This window comes from Pogona vitticeps, chromosome 4 (genome assembly GCF_051106095.1).
Source record: "Pogona vitticeps strain Pit_001003342236 chromosome 4, PviZW2.1, whole genome shotgun sequence".
Taxonomy (NCBI): Eukaryota; Metazoa; Chordata; class Lepidosauria; order Squamata; family Agamidae; genus Pogona; species Pogona vitticeps.
In genome coordinates, this window is record NC_135786.1 from 104,069,422 (window position 1) to 104,090,218 (window position 20,797).

General features: G+C 40.1%; 1 protein-coding gene across 2 annotated transcripts in view; it reads right to left on the reverse strand.

Moving 5' to 3' along the window:
- The window catches only part of CRB1 (crumbs cell polarity complex component 1), a 165,874-nt gene that overhangs the window by 52,214 nt on the left and 92,863 nt on the right, over nucleotides 1–20,797 (reverse strand). Inside the window, exon 1 of one of the 2 annotated variants that reach the window (XM_078392298.1) lies at nucleotides 2,727–3,654. The exons of the other annotated variant lie outside the window; for it this stretch is intronic. Coding sequence (XP_078248424.1) covers nucleotides 2,727–2,778 — 52 coding nt within the window. The 5' untranslated portion in view covers nucleotides 2,779–3,654. Of the gene's footprint in view, nucleotides 1–2,726; nucleotides 3,655–20,797 lie in introns of those variants that run through there. 2 annotated transcript variants of the gene reach the window in all.

The window sequence follows — 20,797 nt, forward strand, 5'->3', positions numbered from 1 at the left end:
TTTTCCCTAAACACTTCAATATGTTCTATATGAAAGCAAAAGTTATAGACAGATGAAATGTCTATTGGTCCCAGATAGGGAGGGTTATTCCCCTCACAGTAGGCTACTACATTTCTGAATTTCAGGCACATATGCGAAAAAGCTGAAAGGCTATGGCAACTATTTCAGGCACAATGCCTTCAGAACTCTCTGCCAGAACTGTGGCAAGAGTACACCAAGTTGCCACAATGTGTATATGGGTGTAAAAAAAAACTCCCCAAAATATTATGGCCTTTTTTGTTTCCTCAATGGGAGATATGAACATCTGGAGCTTCAAATCTCAGCAGGTGTCCTGATTTGATTTGTGTTGGATCAGATCTGCATCAAGGCAAAAATGGGGATGAAGGACCCCACCCCCTACTTAGTCCACAAGTCATGCCTAGAGATGATCCAAACAATACTGAGTTAGATGGAGCAATGGTAAGACTGCTTCCTATATGTGCAGAAATGCCTATCAGGTCTAAAGCAAAATGCAAATACTCCTTCTCCAAACAAGCGGGTTGTTTTTAGATACTCGGCAGAGCCCCTAAACACACAACAGCACACAACTTTGTAAATTAAAGTAAAACAAATCATTTAAAAAACCACAAAATGGCCTGTAAGTACTATATTGATTTATTCTGGACTTGCTGCTCTTGAATGGCTGTGGATATATGTAGAATGCTTGTTCTTCTGGTTAAAGACATGCTGAAACAATGAATGCTCTATAGGATGCTACACACCATCTGCACCATGGCCTGCATGCTGTCTGGTCCCTTGGCGTTAATGGGCAAGAATAATATCCAAGTCCTTCCAGCAGCAGAACAAGGTATGTTGGTGGACTCAATTCCTTCCTTCCTGAATCCCACTACAAAGCCCACATTGCTCCAAAAAGTGGGCGGGTGAATCTCTCAAGGGGCCATTAGTGGGACTGCATGAGAGAAAAGAATTACCAATGCACAATGTAAGGTTCACTTATATGATACAGCCCCACATATTTTCAGCGGAAGTGGACAATATGCCAGTGACTGCATGTATCCCCAGCTCCCTACTGCCTGAAAATATGAAAAGCAAAATTGAAAAGGCTCAAAAAGTCCCTCAATGGGCAATTTTTGTTATGTCTTGAAGACTTCATAGATTCTTGAGCCCCACCACCACATCTGCACTACTTAATTTTATATATATCTATAGATATATATATAGATATAGAATATATACATTCTATATATATTTGGCCAGTAGGAGCTGCAGGAAGGCTTTTCAACTAAAAAATATTTTGGTAAGAAGGTTTGTGAGTGGAAGTCATGGGAGTGGATGCTTGATGTAATCATAAAAACACAGAACAATGGAGTTGGATGGGGCTTCAAAGGTCATTGAGTCCAAACTCCTACTCAATGTAGGAATCTGAGACAGAGAATAAATAAATATGATAGGAACCTTTGGAGCATGTATACCTTTTTTTTTTAATTTTTCATGCATAAACTTTTTTTAAAATGCAGTTCAAAACATCTCATTAGAATTGAAGGACCAGTGCAGAAATCCACCTTAAATTTTAAGTTTCCACCAACTTGTCTTGTAAATACTAGCTAATATTGCTTGTTAGTGGCCTTGTTGGAAGCCAGGGCAACTGTCTTTCATGTTAAGAGGATTATGAAACATTTATAGCACTGCAGATGCAATTTAGCTACTCAGAGAGGTCTGTCTTTCAGTAGGTTGCAAAACATTTCCATGGCAGAAAGGCATGAGGTATACTGAAACAAGCTGTGGAAAATAGTTTCTAAGGCACTAATTGTCTTGAGCCATTAAAATATCTACTAACTCAAATGTTCTCTGTCTTCTTAGAGGAAAATAAAAAGCAAACTAATCCAACTTTTACTGATGTTTACGGTGGACAAAAAGTTCCGATTAAACACATATCAGATGGCATCATTGTCTCAACAGCATTCAGTAATTTTTCTGCCCATGGTAACACACTGCATGTCAAAACAGGTTGTGACTTATCCCTGTCAGCCTTCTGTTTGAAAACTCTAATTCTCTTTGGTCATACTTTTCATATGCTTAATGACTTTATTTATTTCATTTAAAACATTTTTAGCCCACCCTTCTCCTTAAAAGGACCCAAGGCAGCTTGGGCCATAATTTTATGTCCTCTATTTTAAGGACTTCTGTTATTGACTGGGGTTTTTTTACATGAAAAAGTGAATGATGTTGTGTTAAATGTGGTTAATTATCAACATAGCTGGATTTGCTTTTTAAAAAGTTACGCAGGTTGATTTCTTGCCATTTCTTGTTTCTCCCCCTTGACTCCAAATTTCACCATTTACTGAATTGTAAAGGTATTGATAGAAGCAGTTACTGACAGCAAGATCACTTTGTAACTCAAAAGGGAAGGATTGCATTAATATATTTCTGTAGTTGCCAAAATATATCCTAGATATATTTCACCAACTGATGGTTTGGTTGTATTGGATAGCGAAGTCTGACTGAGAGAAAATTTCAAAATAAAATAATTACCCATAGTCATTACTCTAAGCAGCATAATAAAACCCATTGGTTTTGTTACTAATTTTAAAAATTAACAATATTTTTCTTCCACTTCTGCTCAAAATATATTCCAATTCATCTGCACCAGAAGCAAGATAAACAAATGGCAAATTTCTGACAACTAGGCGCTGACATTAACTTGGAAGCAAAAGAGAAGAGATTACCTGTGACCACTGCCATTAAAAGAGCCCAAGCTTGTATCTTAGCCGCAACCATTTTTGCCACACAAAATATAGGTCTCACATGTCCATGTACAATGCGACAAAGTTCTTATACATTTTGAAGAGGAAGACGAGTGGATCCACAAATGTGGCATATGTGTGATTATAGTCTTGACAGTGTGTTCTTCTCCAAGCCAGATCAGCGAGGCTTAACATAAGACTCATTACTGTGCTTACGCAATGGTTATTCATAGTGGACTAAGTCCAACATGATTCTCCAAAGAGTAGACCCATTGAAATCAATAGCACTTTTGTCCCTGGTAACTAACAAACCCCATTCATTTCAACAGGTTGACTTTGGGTAAGACTAACACTGAAATTAGCTGTGTGTGCATGTATCTATATCTATAGCTAACATATACACATGCATACACTCTCACAGACACACTTAGTATGTGATCCCAAATACATTGAATTGGAAGTGTTTTCTGGTCCATTTGTTGCTTATTCAAACCAAATATGATTCCTATCTCCATTGTGGTTGTATTTTAACTTGTGACTGGACTCTAACCTCTATGATTTATTTTGTTTAGCCCAGTGGGTGGGGAAATCCTTAGCAAGGAGCTATGCTTTCAAATACTGTGCAGCAATATCGGGCAGTTTCCTGGCTTTTTGAATTGTGGGTACAGAAGCACAGTATTCCACATTCAGAAACCCAAGGTTCTTTGAAGAACTGAATAATAAAAGAAGAATGTGATTTAATAGAACGGCTTCATAACAGAAAAAACGGGGAAGGTCGGATAGACAGTCAGATGAGGGTGAAATCAAGGTTTGCTTACAGAATCGAAACTGAGGCTCTTTGTTCAGAAAAAAACTATTTGCACAGCATACAAATGTTAAAGAAAGTTAAACTGACTGGGTTTCTTTTTCTCCCATGGATTAAATAGATGATCAAATTATCATGCTGTGACCTTTAAAAAGGCATAATATTAAAACAGGACATAATACAGTGCCCATACTTGGTAAACACCCATGCTAAATGCGTAACAATTTCCTAATCATCCATAAAATGTTACAAATTGCAGAAAGTCATAACGTGGGTGTGTGTGTGGAGGCTGTATGTCAGGACATTCAGGGACCTCCATTAGCTTTAACAAAATTCTCCCAAGTCAAAATTCATTGACTTCCAAGTGACTGTGAACACTGGATCATTCCAGTGTTACAGTGGAATTGGTAAGCAAATTCATTTTCACTCCTGAAAACATTTAGAAGGTTTTAGAGTCATGTTTATTTCTTAGATGAATACAATTGCATGGAGGGCTTGGACAACGTCCAGTCTGCTGTGAAAGGGATTGTGTATTTTGTCGCTTGTTGGCTGTTCCTTGTTCATTCTAATTGAGATGGGCATGTACATCCATTGTGCTGTCTAGTGTGAAACCGCTCCTGCCTTTAACTCTAGCCCAGGGAGAGAGCAGCTGGGAAAAACAGTTCAGTGGTTTGTGAGAATTTCCTGTATTGCTAAAATACAGGCGCATCTATATAATACGGAAAAGTGACTGCATTTCCATAGCCTCATTGTCAGACCATGTTATAATACAGTCTAAGAGCCAGCAAGGTAGAAAAAGATAGTTTTAATAGGACTTGGCTAGCTGAAAGAAGATCACAGTGTAAAGAGTAATGTTGAAGAAAAGGAGGTCTGTGTGGTATATATCAGCAATGAACCAATATCCCAAGGAAACCATGCATATGCCTAGCATCTTTATACAGAATATTAATATTTGTGCATCTTTAAAAAACAATGTGGGGTGGGGTAGGAGTGGAAGAACTTGGCGATTGTCAGTGAGCCTTGTGTCTGATTGAGGTATAGTGGATTGAGCACTGGATTACCCACCTTGGGTCCTTTTGGGGAGAAAGACAGGATATAAATATTTTAAATAAACAAATAAAACAAATAAATATGAGGACTCAAGAGACCTGCATTCAAATGTTTGCTCAGTTGTGGAACTTGGGCAGGGTGGTGGCGGTGGTGGTGTCAGGGGTGGCATTGGTAAAACCATTCCTTAAATATCTCGCATGCCTTGGAAACCCTACTAGAGTTGCCATAAGTTGGAATCAATTTGATTGCACATAACATACTCCCCTGTTTCTGATGGGCTTGGCTTGCAGGAAATATAGACTGTTGCTGTTGGGAGTAATAGTTCTTTAGGTAGTTCAGTCACATGCAAAACAGAGCAAAACTTCTGCAATTTCTAATAGTTGTGTGTAAGAGGACATTTCGTGCAGAAGGAATTTCATGCATATTTTCAGCAGCAGATACATTTGCTGAAATCCACTCTTCTGCACCATATGACAGATGCAGGAGTCCCTTCCTTCCTTCCTTCCTTCCTTCCTTCCTTCCTTCCTTCCTTCCTTCCTTCCTTCCTTCCTTCCTTCCTTCCTTCCTTCCTTCCTTCCTTCCTTCCTTCCTTCCTTACTTACTTACTTACTTACTTACTTACTTACTTACTTACTTACTTACTTACTTACTTATCTTTTCATGTATCTCTCCATGGATTTTGCAGAGTACAATAATGAGAGACCTCCGACAAAGCAGGAAAAAAAAAAAAGCTGAAAACTAACTCTTAGTGGGAAAGCCAATCTCATTTTATGGGGGGGGGGGGGTTAATTATGTAAACACTTCTTCCCTTTAGTTACAAACCTAGTGGTGGCAAACATTGTGGGTAGCCAAAGTTGACTTTTTTTCCCTGTTGCATCTTCTCTTGTTCCTGAAAGTGTCTCCAGACTTAATCTGACAACTAAAACTGGATAATGGTGTCTTAAAATCATCTCAATGCCTGTTTCGCCAAGCGTCAATGAGTCAGTATAAATATGCATCATCGCTCACATTCTTACTTACCCACAAACACTCTTCAAGCAAGAACTGAGATGCTATGGGGGACTGTTCCACCAAAAGAGATTGTGTGTGTGATATACCATCCAAAATATATATTCTCTAGTACTGTACTTGTCAACACACCATATTCTGGCAGCTTGTATCACAACAGGACTTTGTATTACTAGTTGGGAGTATAATGAGCAATGCTAATGGAAAGAATGCCTGTAGAGCAGGCAGAACTCTCTATGTTCATTCCTGACTGCTGGAGGAAAAGTACTGCCTGGCGTGTCCTACAGATGACTGCAACAAGTGACGAGCTTTATGTATGTATGTATGGCCTGTCACACGTACAGCATCACTGATAGGACTTTGGAAACATCCAGTAATGCAGCCGTTGTCAATCTTGTCACACATTCAGCTGGTAGTCATTGACATAACAATCCAGTTATTGAGTATAGAAAAGTCAAGGGGCACCTGTGTGAATCAGCCCATAACGATATGAAACCTTTTGGTTTCATGGTGAAAACCATGCAGGAATTTTGATCTGCATATTGCAATACCTAAAAGCCTCCCTCTGGTGTAATATTCCTTCCTTCCTTCCTTCCTTCCTTCCTTCCTTCCTTCCTTCCTTCCTTCCTTCCTTACTTACTTACTTACTTACTTACTTACTTACTTACTTACTTACTTACTTACTTACTTACTTATCTTTTCATGTATCTCTCCATGGATTTTGCAGAGTACAATAATGAGAGACCTCCGACAAAGCAGGAAAAAAAAAAAAGCTGAAAACTAACTCTTAGTGGGAAAGCCAATCTCATTTTATGGGGGGGGGTGTTAATTATGTAAACACTTCTTCCCTTTAGTTACAAACCTAGTGGTGGCAAACATTGTGGGTAGCCAAAGTTGACTTTTTTTCCCTGTTGCATCTTCTCTTGTTCCTGAAAGTGTCTCCAGACTTAATCTGACAACTAAAACTGGATAATGGTGTCTTAAAATCATCTCAATGCCTGTTTCGCCAAGCGTCAATGAGTCAGTATAAATATGCATCATCGCTCACATTCTTACTTACCCACAAACACTCTTCAAGCAAGAACTGAGATGCTATGGGGGACTGTTCCACCAAAAGAGATTGTGTGTGTGATATACCATCCAAAATATATATTCTCTAGTACTGTACTTGTCAACACACCTTATTCTGGCAGCTTGTATCACAACAGGACTTTGTATTACTAGTTGGGAGTATAATGAGCAATGCTAATGGAAAGAATGCCTGTAGAGCAGGCAGAACTCTCTATGTTCATTCCTGACTGCTGGAGGAAAAGTACTGCCTGGCGTGTCCTACAGATGACTGCAACAAGTGACGAGCTTTATGTATGTATGTATGGCCTGTCACACGTACAGCATCACTGATAGGACTTTGGAAACATCCAGTAATGCAGCCGTTGTCAATCTTGTCACACATTCAGCTGGTAGTCATTGACATAACAATCCAGTTATTGAGTATAGAAAAGTCAAGGGGCACCTGTGTGAATCAGCCCATAATGATATGAAACCTTTTGGTTTCATGGTGAAAACCATGCAGGAATTTTGATCTGCATATTGCAATACCTAAAAGCCTCCCTCTGGTGTAATATTTTTCACATAGAAGTATCCCTGAGACGCTCCCCCTCCAGAGAAAAGGTATTATATCAGAGTTCATAATACTCAAAAGGCTGATTCTGTGCGAACCTCCTGGTACAGTCAGGCTGTCAGCGTCCTTACTTGGACAGCCATTACTGCCTCATGCTTTTGAGAGTAGAACCACATAATATGCTTAGCATATACTGAGAAGCAGTACTCCCTGAAGTGGAGTTGATCTATTTGTCCTCCAGTACATACCTTATGTTTTGTATGTTTTGCTTTATAATTGGCCATTGGAAGGTGCATGTTAGCTTAACATGCATTTCTCATTGCATCTCTGAGGAAACTTCATTATAGGAGGGAATGGAGGTTACTCACAGGAAATATTTCTTTCCCTATTTTGACATGGAGTCTTCTGTTGGTATTAGATGGTGACGTCTAGAGCGTCTTACCATACTCCTGAAACCAACTAGGAAGGAAACAATGGACGTACTTTCTGATGTTCCGTAATACTTTTTAAAATGGATTGTTGTGCTTGCTGCTTTTAATTGTTTTTATTTACCATTTTTAATATAATACTTTTTACTTCTTTGAAAATACTTGTATACATACTGTTTTTAGCTTTTAAACATTTCCTTTTTAACAAAGTAAGCTGCCTTGTGTCCTTTTTAAGGAGAAAGGTGGGGTAAAGAGACTAAGAGACTACTGAGAAGTGGTTTATTATTCCACTTTTCTTGGGGAGCTCTGGGACTGTGTGGGTTGTCCAAGGCCACAGAGGCTGGGTCTTCTGAGATGTATAGTGAGAAACTGAATGCCTAACTTTTGCTTCTGCAGCGAGATACCTAATTCAAGGTAAGCCAAATGCAGCCAAATCAAAACTATTACCTAGCAGTTGGGGGAAGATTTCTTCTTCGTGGTTGTTGTGGGTTTTTCGGGCTGTTTGGACGTGTTCTGAAGGTTGTTCTTCCTAACATTTCGCCAGTCTCTGTGGCCAGCATCTTCAGAGGACAGCACTCTGTGCTCTGGTGTCCTCTGAGGATGTTGGCCACAGAGACTGGCAAAATGTTAGGAAGAACAACCTTCAAAACACGGCCAAAGAACCCGAAAAACCCACAACAACCATTAGATCCCGGCCGTGAAAGCCTTCGTGAATACATGTTTTCTTCACTTCACAGTCTTATTCATTTGATGTTAAATGTACATGAAATGGGACTTGCCACATTTCTACGTGCCTCTATTTCCAGCCAAAAAGGAACCTTGTGTTTCAACAGAGGGCAAGGAGGTGGGGGAGATGGAGGCTGCTGGATAACTGGCCATTTCTTTGCCTCACAAAATTGGGAGTGGCAGTCCAAACCCCCACCACCAGAGGTGAAATCTGAAACCTATGCCTCTCACCTGAGTCTGCAACCCCCATTTGAAAACCTGATTTTTAACCAAGGAGACTAGCACAGCACATCTGGCTGTGATTTTTGAAATTTTCTGAGTCACCTACCATTCTGTGGCATTCAATCTGATGGAAAGCTTTATGGGATCTATTGTGGTTGCAATTTTTCAGTGTTCTAATAGCTGGAGTCCCGAAGGCAGCATGTGTCGTTCTGCCAACTCCTGCGACATTGCTGGAACCAGTTGTATTGGCTCTTGCCTTTCCACTGGACCATTACAGCAATGTGGAGAGAGGGGATCTGCTGCTTGGGTAACAGCCTATCCTCCATATTACCTTACCCGGGCTTCATGCTCTGGAGAGGACACTCCTCGATTCAGAGCATGTTACCATAGTCTCTCAAGACTGAAGGATGCCTATGCCCAATAAAATCATTACCCACCCTTGCTCTCAGATTGTGTGTAAGGACTATGCAGCTTTTGCCTTTTTTTGTGCTGGGCAAAGTAGGTTAGACTATTTGCCCACTTAGCTCAGTACGGTTTCCTCTGAACCACATTGATTTTCTGGGGTTGAAGACAGTTCTTATTCCTTGCCATGCATGCTTCTTTTGAACCAAAGATGCTAGAAAAGAAATGCAAAGCATGGCTGAACTATGTAATCCCTCCTCAGCAAAAACTATGACCAGCTATGTCCTTGAAGTGGTAACCAATGAAGTAATAAATAAACCTCTGCTCAGTCCATAAAGAAAATCTTTTGCCTTTGGTAAGTAGGACCTTTTCAAAGGGAAATGGAAAGGCCATAACCCTTGGAGTTACAGAATATATTTTGCGTTTTATTTCCTTAAGTGTGTATTTATTTGTAGAGGGGGGGGGAAGGAAGGATGTCATATTGAATGATAGCAAAAGATGACTGCAAAGAAGAGAATCCTATGGCTTGAATGGAAACATGTTTATGTATCAGTGCTTGTGAGATTAATCCAAATGCCATTTTTCGCCAGCCAAGAGCATAACATAGAGCGTTGAAGTTGCCCTTGGCTGTGCTAGTCTAATTATGGCTGTATGTGAAACAGTCTTCAGTGTGTTTCGATTTCTCCCCAGCCTTCTCTTCCTTTCCAATCTATCTGAGTAAAGACCCACAATGACCCACGCTTGCTAGGCTGGATTTCCTGTGGAGAACAGCCTTGTTTCTTTTTCATGGACTGGACAGTTTGGGAACTGTCAACGTTAGCCGCTCCTCGCCCCTCCATCCCACTCCATCTCTGTGTGGTGCTTCCTACTTACGTTGACCCTTTAACTTAAGAGGTCACACTCTGGAGACATACTCAGCCATGCCTCTTGTACAGAAGCATGGAATTCTACCGGAGGCCAGTCTGTTAAGTCAGCCCACTTAATTTGTACAACAGGCTAAGGCCTGGTACGCTATTTCGTGATCCAGGTGCAATTATTTTTTAAAGGAAAACATGAACCGTTTTTGCCCAGTCTAGAAATCCAAGAGTTCAAAGGGGTGAGAGTGCATTTTTCACACCGTCCATAAAAGTCTGAAATACATTTTGAAAACAAGTTTGTAATTGTTACAGACATTTCTGATCCTTCTAATCTTAATGGTCACAGTGCTGTTGTTGTTTTAGGTGACATCATTTTTGCCACAGGCATTATGGAATCCTTATGTAAGAGGGCTATACACTGGCTGCTAAGCTGGGTTACCACAGCTTTAACAAACATAAAGGAAAATGTAGAAAATGGGCAAAGTGAAAGTCCGTTTTCCTGGTACTGTGCCATACATTCCACTGTAGAACTAATCAGGAAGTGATTACTACTTCTCTTTTTATTCTGCAGTTTTTCTTATGAAAGAAAGGAATGGACCAAATTTCTCCTCCACATACCTTTTTGTTTTAAATGGAGCTGGGGGAAAGATCACAGAAATGTATACTCGTTGCATGACCAATCAATTTTTTAAAAGAAATTGTTACATAAAATACAGTCAGTCATCAATAGTTAGCTTTGAGGTGGGTTTTTAAAATGGCCTTTTGAAAATTGATTGATTAACAGGCCAAACTTACAATCACTTCTTCACCAGTTTTTTTTTTCATGGAAACTACATAAACTACATTTTTGTTTTTATTCTAAATACAGTTCACATGAGAAAATTTCACTAGGAATAATACTTCCTAAAGAGAATGCTTAGGATTGAAGTAAATCTTTCAAAATTGCAATATATCTTTTTTTAAAAAAAAAAACACCAGGCAGTTTCTGAATTGCAATTTCCCCCTGCTTTAAATGGTAACACTACTTAAGCTGCTTTATTAGGTTTGTTTATCTGGATGAGAGATAATATTTCTGCTCTTTTAGTGTAAATATTTTGCAGAGATGCTTTACTTTAAAATTATTTTATTATAGGGATTACAAGTGAACTTGAATTAATCTTGTTTTAAATGAGAAGCAGAAAGATCAGTGACCTCTCAGATGCTTTAGAACTGCAATTCCCAGAAACCCCAGTCAGCACAACTGGTGGTGAAGGCTTCTGGGAGTTGCAGTCCCAAACTCCTGAGTAACCCAAGGTTAAGAACCAGTGGTATAGTGGATAGAGTGACTGACTAGGACCCTGGAGACGAGAATTTGAATCTCCACTTTGCCAGGGAAACTCACTGAGGGAATAGAACCACTCCTTAAATATCTCACTTACCTTAAAAGCCCTATTAGGGTCACTGCAAGTTCGTCACAACTTAACAGCACATAACTAACTCTAGAGACGTACAGTGGACCCTTGACTTACAGATGGCTTGACTTACAGACTTTTTGAGTTATAGACTTCTCTGGCCGCAAAATTTAGGTTTGACTTGCAGACTGAGATTTGACTTACAGACCAGAAAAAAACCAAAATGGAACAAAAACGGCCTGTTACGGGATTAATCAGTTTTCAATACACTGTAGGTCAATGGAGACTTGACTTACAGACTTTTTGACTTGAGAACCACCTTCCAATACAGATTAAGTTCTCAAGTCAAGACCCCACTGTAGTCCACTCTATCTATTACACTGCTAATGCTTACCAGTGTGGTAATTCATACAAAAACCCCAACCCGCAAACAAACAAAACGATACTTCAAATACAGACAAATCTGTATCAGGGAAAGAGAAGTAAAGACAATTGTGCCTTCGTTCACCACAACAGACAATTGAGATGCCTTTTGAACTATGCAATTTAGTAAAAGATAATGCAGAACATTATCTTTTACTAAACTGCAGCAACAAAAAACATCCCAAAGAAAAGGCAATGCAAGAAAGCAAAGTGGCTGTCCAATAAGGCCTTAGAAATAGCAGAGAGGAGAAGGGAAACAAAAGGCAAGGGAGATAGGAAAAGTTACAGAAAATTGAATGCAGACTTCCAAAGAATAGCAAGGAGAGACAAGAGGGCCTCCTTAAATGAATAATGCAAAGAAATAGAGGAAAATAACAGAAAAGGAAGAACCAGAGATCTGTTCAGGAAAATTGGAGATATTAGAGGAACATTTTATGCAAAGATGGACATGATAAAGGACAAAAATGGGAGGGACCTAACAGAAGCAGAAGACATCAAGAAGAGGTGGCAAGAATACACAGAGGAATTATATCAGAAAGATTTGGATCTCCCAGACAACACATATAGTGTGGTTGCTGACCTTGAGCCAGACATCCTGGAGAGTGAAGTCAAGTGGGCCTTAGAAAGCTTGTCTAACAACAAGGCCATTGGAGGTGATGGCATTCCAGTTGAACTATTTAAAATCTTAAAAGATGATGCTGTTAAGGTGCTACATTCAATATGCCAGCAAGTTTGGAAAACACAACAGTGGCCAGAGGACTGGAAAAGATCAGTCTACATCCCAATCCCAAAGAAAGGCAGTGCCAAAGAATGCTCCAACTACCGTACAATTGCATTCATTTCACATGCTAGCAAGGTTATGCTCAAAATCCTACAAGGTAGGTTTCAATATTATGTGGACCGAGAACTCCCAGAAGTACAAGCTGGATTCTGAAGGGGCAGAGGAACTAGAGACCAAATTGCTAACATGCGCTGGATCATGGAGAAAGCCAGAGAGTTCCAGAAAAATGTCTACTTCTGCTTCATTGACTATGCAAAACCTTTGACTGTGTGGACCACAGCAAACTATGGCAAGTCCTTAAAGAAATGGGCGTGCCTGACCACCTTATCTATCTCCTGAGAAACCTATATGTGGGACAGGAAGCAACAGTTAGAACTGGATATGGAACAACTGATTGGTTCAAAATTGGGAAAGGAGTACGACAAGGCTGTATATTGTCCCCCAGCTTATTTAACTTATATGCAGAATACATAATATGGAAGGCTGGACTGGAAGAATCCCAAGCTGGAATTAAGATTGCCGGAAAAAATATCAACAACCTCCGATATGCAGATGATACCACTCTGATGGCAGAAAGTGAGGAGGAATTAAAGAACCATGTAATGAGGGTGAAAGAAGAGAGTGCAAAAAACAGTCTGAAACTCAACATCAAAAAAAATAAAATCATGGCCACTGGTCCCATCACCTCCTGGCAAATAGAAGGGGAAGATATGGAGGCAGTGACAGATTTTACTTTCTTGGGCTCCATGATCACTGCAGATGGAGACAGCAGCCATGAAATTAAAAGACGCCTGCTTCTCGGGAGGAAAGCGATGACAAACCTTGACAGCATCTTAAAAAGCAGAGACATCACCTTGCCAACAAAAGTCCGCATATTCAAAGCTATGGTTTTTCCTGTAGTGATGTATGGAAGCGAGAGCTGGACCATAAAGAAAGCTGACTGCCAAAGAATTGATGCCATTGAATTGTGGTGCTGGAGGAGGCTCTTGAGAGTCCCCTGGACTGCAAGGAGAACAAACCTATCAATTCTAAAGGAAATCAACCCTGAGTGCTCACTGGAAGGACAGATCCTGAAGCTGAGGCTCCAGTACTTTGGCCATCTCATGAGAAGAGAAGACTCCTTGGAAAAGACCTTGATGTTAGGAAAGTGTGACAGCAAGAGGAGAAGGGGATGACAGAGGATGAGATGGTTGGACAGTGTTATCGAAGCAACCAACATGAATTTGACACAACTCTGGGAGGCAGTGGAAGATAGGAGGGCCTGGCGTGCTCTAGTCCATGGGGTCACGAAGAGTCTGACACAACTAAACAACGACGACGAATGCAGAACACTCCTGCTACTTTATGCCCAATACAATGAAAACCACTGAAGAATGGAAGCCTCTTTTAAGGGTAGCATTAAAATACCTCAAGGAACAGATGTCATGGTACTCAACACTGTGGAAACGCTCATTTGAAAACTGTTTTCAGTGGGCATAACCCCAGCAAATTAAGCATATATATAAGAGAACAGGACTGTGTATGAAGCTGATTTGTAATCCGCCCATGCCGCTCCAATAAGGGTGTTCTGTGAAGGGTTGTGTAGATTTGTAAAGAGTAAGCTCATCAGATCTCCTGATTTCAACCTTGAAGCTTATTCTCTTCTGGTTCCATACGAATAGGTTTCTCTTTTGCCCAGAAGTTTGCATGTTTGTGTCCATTTCTCAAATATATGCATATATTGAAGTATTATGATGTATTGTTTATTTATTTGAAATATTTTTATCCCATGACGCTCCTTAAAAAGAAACCAAAGTGACTTATATCATTAAGGGTGACACTAAACTCCAAAATTCCAGACCACCTGTCCCAGCGGTTTCATATAGATGTTAAATAGCACTGGGCACAAAACAGATCCCTGAGGGACACCTCTGGCCAATGGCCAGGGTGTCAAACAGGATTCCCCCAGCTCCACCTTCTGAGTTCTCTCATCCAGGAAGGACTGGAGCCACTGTAAAACAATGACCCCAAGACACATCCCAGAGAAACGACCCAGAAGGATACAATGGCATTGAAAGCCACTGAGAGGTCCAGCAGAACCAACAGGGACACACTTCCCCTGTCCAGTTCCCTGCATAGGTCATCCACCAAGGGGACCAAAACAGTCTCTGTCTCATCACCAGGCCTGAAGCCAGACTGAAATGAATTTAGATAATCCGTCTCATCCAGGAATCCCTGGAGCTGAGAAGCCACAACCAGCTCCAGCACCTTGCCCCAAAATGGGATAGTAGTGCCTGGCCAATAATTGTCCAGTACTGTGGCATTCGAGGAGGGTTTTTTCCAATAAAGGTCTTATTACTGCCTCTTTTAAACATGCTGGGATCCTACCTGCTTCAAGGAGGCATTCACTACCTCTTGGACCCACTCAGCCAGTCCCTCTCCGGCAGCATTTATAAGCCAGGAAGCGCAAGAGTCCAAGGGACAAGTGGTAGCCTTCACCTCTCCAAGAGTCCTGTCCACATTATCATGCTGCAAAACCTGAAACTTATCCATCAACATCAGACAAGCAGGAGCCAGAGTTTACAGGACCTGTACTAACTACAGCATCCAAATCAGAGTGGATCCAAGCAATTTTGCCTTTGAATGCAAGCATCTTTAGATTGATCCACTCATAGACTCAAGTGGGTTTGTCCGCACATTAGAATTCGAGGCAGTCCAACACTCCAGCTACTGCAATGTAGTCCAGCATGTCTAGAAGACATTGGCACCCTATACAGGCATTCTGTTCATGTGTGCAATCCACAGGCAATGAAGAAGTACATTAGTCTTGCTCTCCTTTATTGTTGTTTAATCACAGAAATAAAATAAGCTGAAGAAATGGAGGCTGCTCTACAAAAAACTATTTTGTTTCTCTGATCAAATGATCTCAGAGAGGGTCAAGGGAGAGAGAATCCTTCTACCCTCCTTGGGTGTGGACTCCACCTACCTCTGAAAACCAAATGATCCTCAAGTGAGGGGAAGGCTGGTCTAATATGTATGTGTATGTGCTAAAACATTTGGGGGGAAAATAAGGGATTGCAGATGTCTGTTCCAAATTTTTTTAAAAAATTGACAATGATTTACTAGAGACAGCTAGCTGTAAGTTGAACTGCTCCTACATGGACAATGACAATAAACACACTCCTCTCCTACAATTTCAGGTAAGTTAAATTTATGTGTTCAAAAGATTTCTGTGCATCATTGTCAAACACAAAGAGATGTAGCAGATTCAAAATATCTGCTGCTTGAAGGGCTGTGTCATTCATGTCTGATCGTATCATACCACAAAGTGCTGCAATCAGACTGGATGTACTGTAAGTAACAGATAACCCCACCGTGCTTTCAAGTGCAAAAAAGTACATAGCCCTAGGAGAAAACTATGTGATGGTGTGATTGCAGCAGAGCTTGGAAAGTTACATTTGGAATGTAATTATACAATTACATAAAACTATAATTACAGATGTAATTATAGAGTTATCATTCTTAGCTCCCAGAGTAGGAGCTATTGTTACACAACATTTTAAGATAACCTATTTTTTTAAAAGAAGTCATGTATCTTTGTTCTGCAGGACAACATGAGTCAGTATTTGAACCATGTAATATTTTCCCCTGTGATTGAGCAAGACCAGAGACCATAACAACAAAAGTTACACAGAAATTACTGATTCATCAAAAAAGAAGTGATATTATCCATTAAGTTACAAAGGTAATTTAATGAAGCCATACCATAGTTAATGGGGAAAGCATTAAGTACAAGAAATTTCTTGCTTCCACTCTCTGGTTTGGAGATGAGTGTGCATAAACTCTGCAAGAAGCCAGGCCTGTTATGCTACCTGAAGAAAAGGACAAGATGGCACCCCCTTCCCAAGGCCACATTTGGAAGATGACTGAAGAGGCAGTGAAATCTGACTTCATTACTGTGGGTGAGAGCATCCTCTATCTCACCTGAGGGCAACAGCCTAGCTTAAGGGCACAAGGCTCCTCAGCTTACACCGTTTTGGCCTCCAGAGGAGGGTGATGGCCACAGGGGTCTGGCCAGTAACCACTTCACACCATTGGGAATCTGCTGCTCGAAATGACAGCCCCGCTCTGCCTAAAGATAAGGCCAGCTATGTTCCAGAGTGTTTCTTGTGGGACCTCAGGAGGCATTTAGGTGTTTGAGACAGTAAGACATAGTTTCTATGTGGATAACACACTTTACAGAAAACCTGATCTTATAGCGGCTAAAAAAGTCAGTCTCCCCACCACCCCCCAGCTGAAAATATGAAAAAGCTTTCATATTCAAATTCCTCCCCACCCCACCCCCCATGGGACTGATGCACTTTTATCCAAATCTCCTGCCTTGTTAGTTCTATCGCAAAGACCTTTGATCTCAGAAATAGAATCACTTTCACTTATCTGTGGTGCCAAAGCTAAGGAAGCAAGGGAAAAAAATGAGGGGAGGCTTAAAAAGGTGTCACCCCTGCCCTGCCCTTCAAAATTATCAGAAAATCTAAGCCCCGATTTTACTCCCTTTCATCTCGCTATTCCTACTAGTGTGTTGAAAATATTCTCATGGGTTTTTTTTTTTACCTAGCACTTTTTCAAGGGCCGATGTTGTGCTGCAGTAGATTTAAAAGATGTTTCAGATGCTGTGTCTTGGAACCGAAAACAGATGATAACTGGTGTTAGTATGGTTCACGGTGGTGTGCAAACATAGGGGACGGCTGGATTCCCTGTTCTTTTCCAGCCATAAGGGAAAAAACCCACCCAAACTTTGCTGCTTCAGAAAGTTTCTCACAAAAGACTCCTTTGGCTTCTGATCCAGTACGAGTGACTAGCACTGGGAAGCATCTGAACTGGAAAGCCAAGCATTCACACATTAGCGCACAAGAGTATCAGAAGAGTATCGAAGAGTAGCAGATTTCTTGCTACAGACATTGATGCCGACAGAAATACTGTGTTAACCTTGGAATGCATATTTTCCTCACTGCATGTAGGCTCAGCTGCCTTGTCCTCATGCTATTCTCCTGCTGTCTTGATCCATGCCTCTGGCTTTTGATGCTGTACGCATGCCTAGCTTGATCCCATTTTCCACCTGGTTTGCATGCAGCTTTATTTGTGAGCTGTTCCTTGCACAGTTGCACAGATTTGGAGCATAGGTTTGTCTCAGCTCTGCTGTTTTGTTAAGGTAGGAAGCCACAGTTCCTTCCCTCAGAAACTTGGAAAGGATTGATTTGGGAGAGTAGCTTATTAGCAAAATCCCAACTATTCATCGCAAGGAACAATCCAAGTACCTTGCAGAAGAAGCAGCTACATTTCTAAAATAAGCTACAGTTTAGGAGTTTATGGGACGCCCATTCCTACTGTCACTCCATATCATTTTGTTTGTCTTCTTTGTAATGTCTCATGCTTTATTGTGAGGTTACACCATGCTTTGCTCTGTTTTCATAGTCAACAACTGGAGGGAGACTTGCATCCATTGTCAATTTCTGAATGGGTACAGTCCATGGGAATTCATGCTATAGTACATTTGTTGGTCTTTAAGATGTGACAGGATTTGGGTTGCACAATGTGATAGTGTTATGAGCTGTATATGCCTAACAATTATGAAGAAGGGAAGGGAAACGAGATATGGGCCAAAATCCTGTTCATGCAAGTTTTGTGGTGTAAGGGCAATATTTTTAGAATGTAAACATTTGGTCCTAAGTAATCCCTTTCATTGCTGTAATGTGCAGGAATGACAGGAGGAGAGCAAGGATTCTTTAATTACTAAAAATTGCCACCACAGTGGTGGCAGCTTTTTATAATTAAAGACTTCCCCTCCTGTCCTAGGGCTTCTAAGTGCTCCCAATAGTGAAAGAGACTTGAGACCATGGAAGCCTTAGAATGGAAGGAGGATATTGTAATTCAGGAAAAAAACAAAAAACCCTCAGCTGATGATACCACTCGTCTTATGCTGCAGAACGTGTACAAACAGGATTTCTGCCGTGGAGTTGCAGTAGATGTATGCTTACTTAACACATTATTATGTGTAAGGATCTAATGAATAGATTCTTCTATCATAAGAAAAGGTTGTCTCAACACTATGAAAAAATTAGAAGCTAGCTGTTTTCTTGATCTTTTAGAGGTCTAATAAAGGTATCACCTGCTCTAGCATCAACACTAGGAGACACATTAAAAAAAAAGTGAACCACTGCAAGATTTTTCACTCTGCAAGAGAGTGCAAAGATCAGCACTTTTCGCCATCATCAGCAGTATTAGCAAAAACACTGCTATTTGCATTAAATAGAAGATTTTCTATGAAAAATATGTGAATTTTTTTTTTTTGCAAAAAAATGCTGAAATGTGAAAAAATGGACAAAGCTTTTAATCCTGCACAGCCAAGAAAAAACTTGGGCAGGGGAACATTTTCTCTAGCAAGAATAAAACAGGATACAATTTACATCCTGGTTATGTGAGAAGACACATTTAATAATAATAATAATAATAATAATAATAATAATAATAATAATAATAATAATAATAATAATAATAATAATAATAATAATGATGATGATGATGATGATGATGATGATGATGATGATGATGATGATGGTGGTGGTGGTGGTGGTGGTGGTGGTGGTGGTGGTGGTGGTGGTGATGATGATGATGATGATGATGATGATGATGATGATGGTGGTGGTGGTGGTGGTGGTGGTGGTGGTGGTGGTGATGATGATGATAATAATAATAATAATTACATATTTTAAAAAATACAGTTCAGCTTCAGGACCACAACAATGACAAATGTCCTCTGACAGAAGCCAGTATGCAGAATATTTTCAGGTTGCTAGGATTTTACTAGCCATTGCCAAAAACTTTGAAGTCGAACTTCACACTTTAACAAGTATAGCAAGGGTGGAAGGAGGTGTTTGGCCCTAGACCTGTGTTTGATTGACAGCTTAATTTCCTGTGGCCTTTGGCAAGTAATCAAATGTGACCACTGCAATCTTTTGAGGCCTAGAAGAAGCTGAGAGCAGTAAAACCATTTCTAATCCAAATATAAAATCCTAACAAAGCTGTTTAAGTGGTGTCATCATTTAAAACAGAGATATATCACAATTCAAAAATCAGCCCATTATTTTAAATAAAGATAAATTGAAATACACACTTACCTGAGAATAAATTTAATTGAGACCCATAGGGGAAGGTGGAGAGAAGGAGGTATTGGAAGAGGCAGGGGAGAGAGGCTTACAGGAAGAAAAAAGGACAGAAAGGGAATGGATCTGTCCATCTCTGCTGCTAGCCACACCATGACCACGGCTTTCACGTGTCCCTTCCCACATTACCCCATGGGAATGTGGCCCTTCACAGAAAAATAATGCACGCATTTAAACTAGAAGCATGAAATAAAGAAGCCAAATTCTGTGGAAGCTGTTTCCTAAATTACACAACATATCTATCTCCCCCCCCCCCAGGGAATTGCACATTACAGTCCATTTTCTATCTTGGCAAGAGAGGGGCTTCTAGGCATGAAATAGGAAGGCAGAACTGAGAAAAATAGACTATTTGTCAAGTTATCTGCAAGAGTCTTTCTCTATATCTCCCACAAGCATTTCCTTGCCCCAGATAAGCTTAAGTGATATCTGTACATAATTCAAAGGAAATAGTTTGTCAGAATTTCCCCAAAATTAAGCAAATGGAAGTCGGGAAGTATGGGATGAACACTAAAAATATATCTATAGAAAGATTTGGGCTGTTGTACATAGAGTTGACAACAGGATGAACAGCTTATATTAGGGATGTGATGGATTAAAGAAAGGTTTAAAAATGATGGCAAAAAAGGAAAACCTTAAGATCTATTTTGAGTTTGTCAAAGTGCTCTTTCAAGATCAGAGAGTTTCTGAACGAGAGGATGGTGCTTTAAAGTGCTAATTGTCTCTCCCTTTTAATTTTTTTTTTAAAAACACACACATTTGCAGGCAGCAAGCATTTGCTGATCCTAAGCATTTCCTGTTTTGCTCTACTGAAGACCATTTATTACAGTGCAATCCTGTATACCTCTACTTGCAAGTAAGGTTTATTGAGTTCAATGAAATTTATTGGTAGAAAAGCACATACAAGATACCAGCCTTAGTGCTTTAATTCTAATCACTGTCAATCACATATTTTAGGGACCAATATCTTCCCTTTGTCTCTTTGATTAGCCAGTGAGGATCAACTCAAATGAAACGAGATCAGTAAGTCTTGTAGTATGGCCTTTCCTGCTGTGTTACCTTTTTATTTATTTTTTTAATGGAAAGGTTTACTCCAGAAAAGTTTTGTCTTATCAGCCATTTTGCTATTTAGACCTTTTGTGT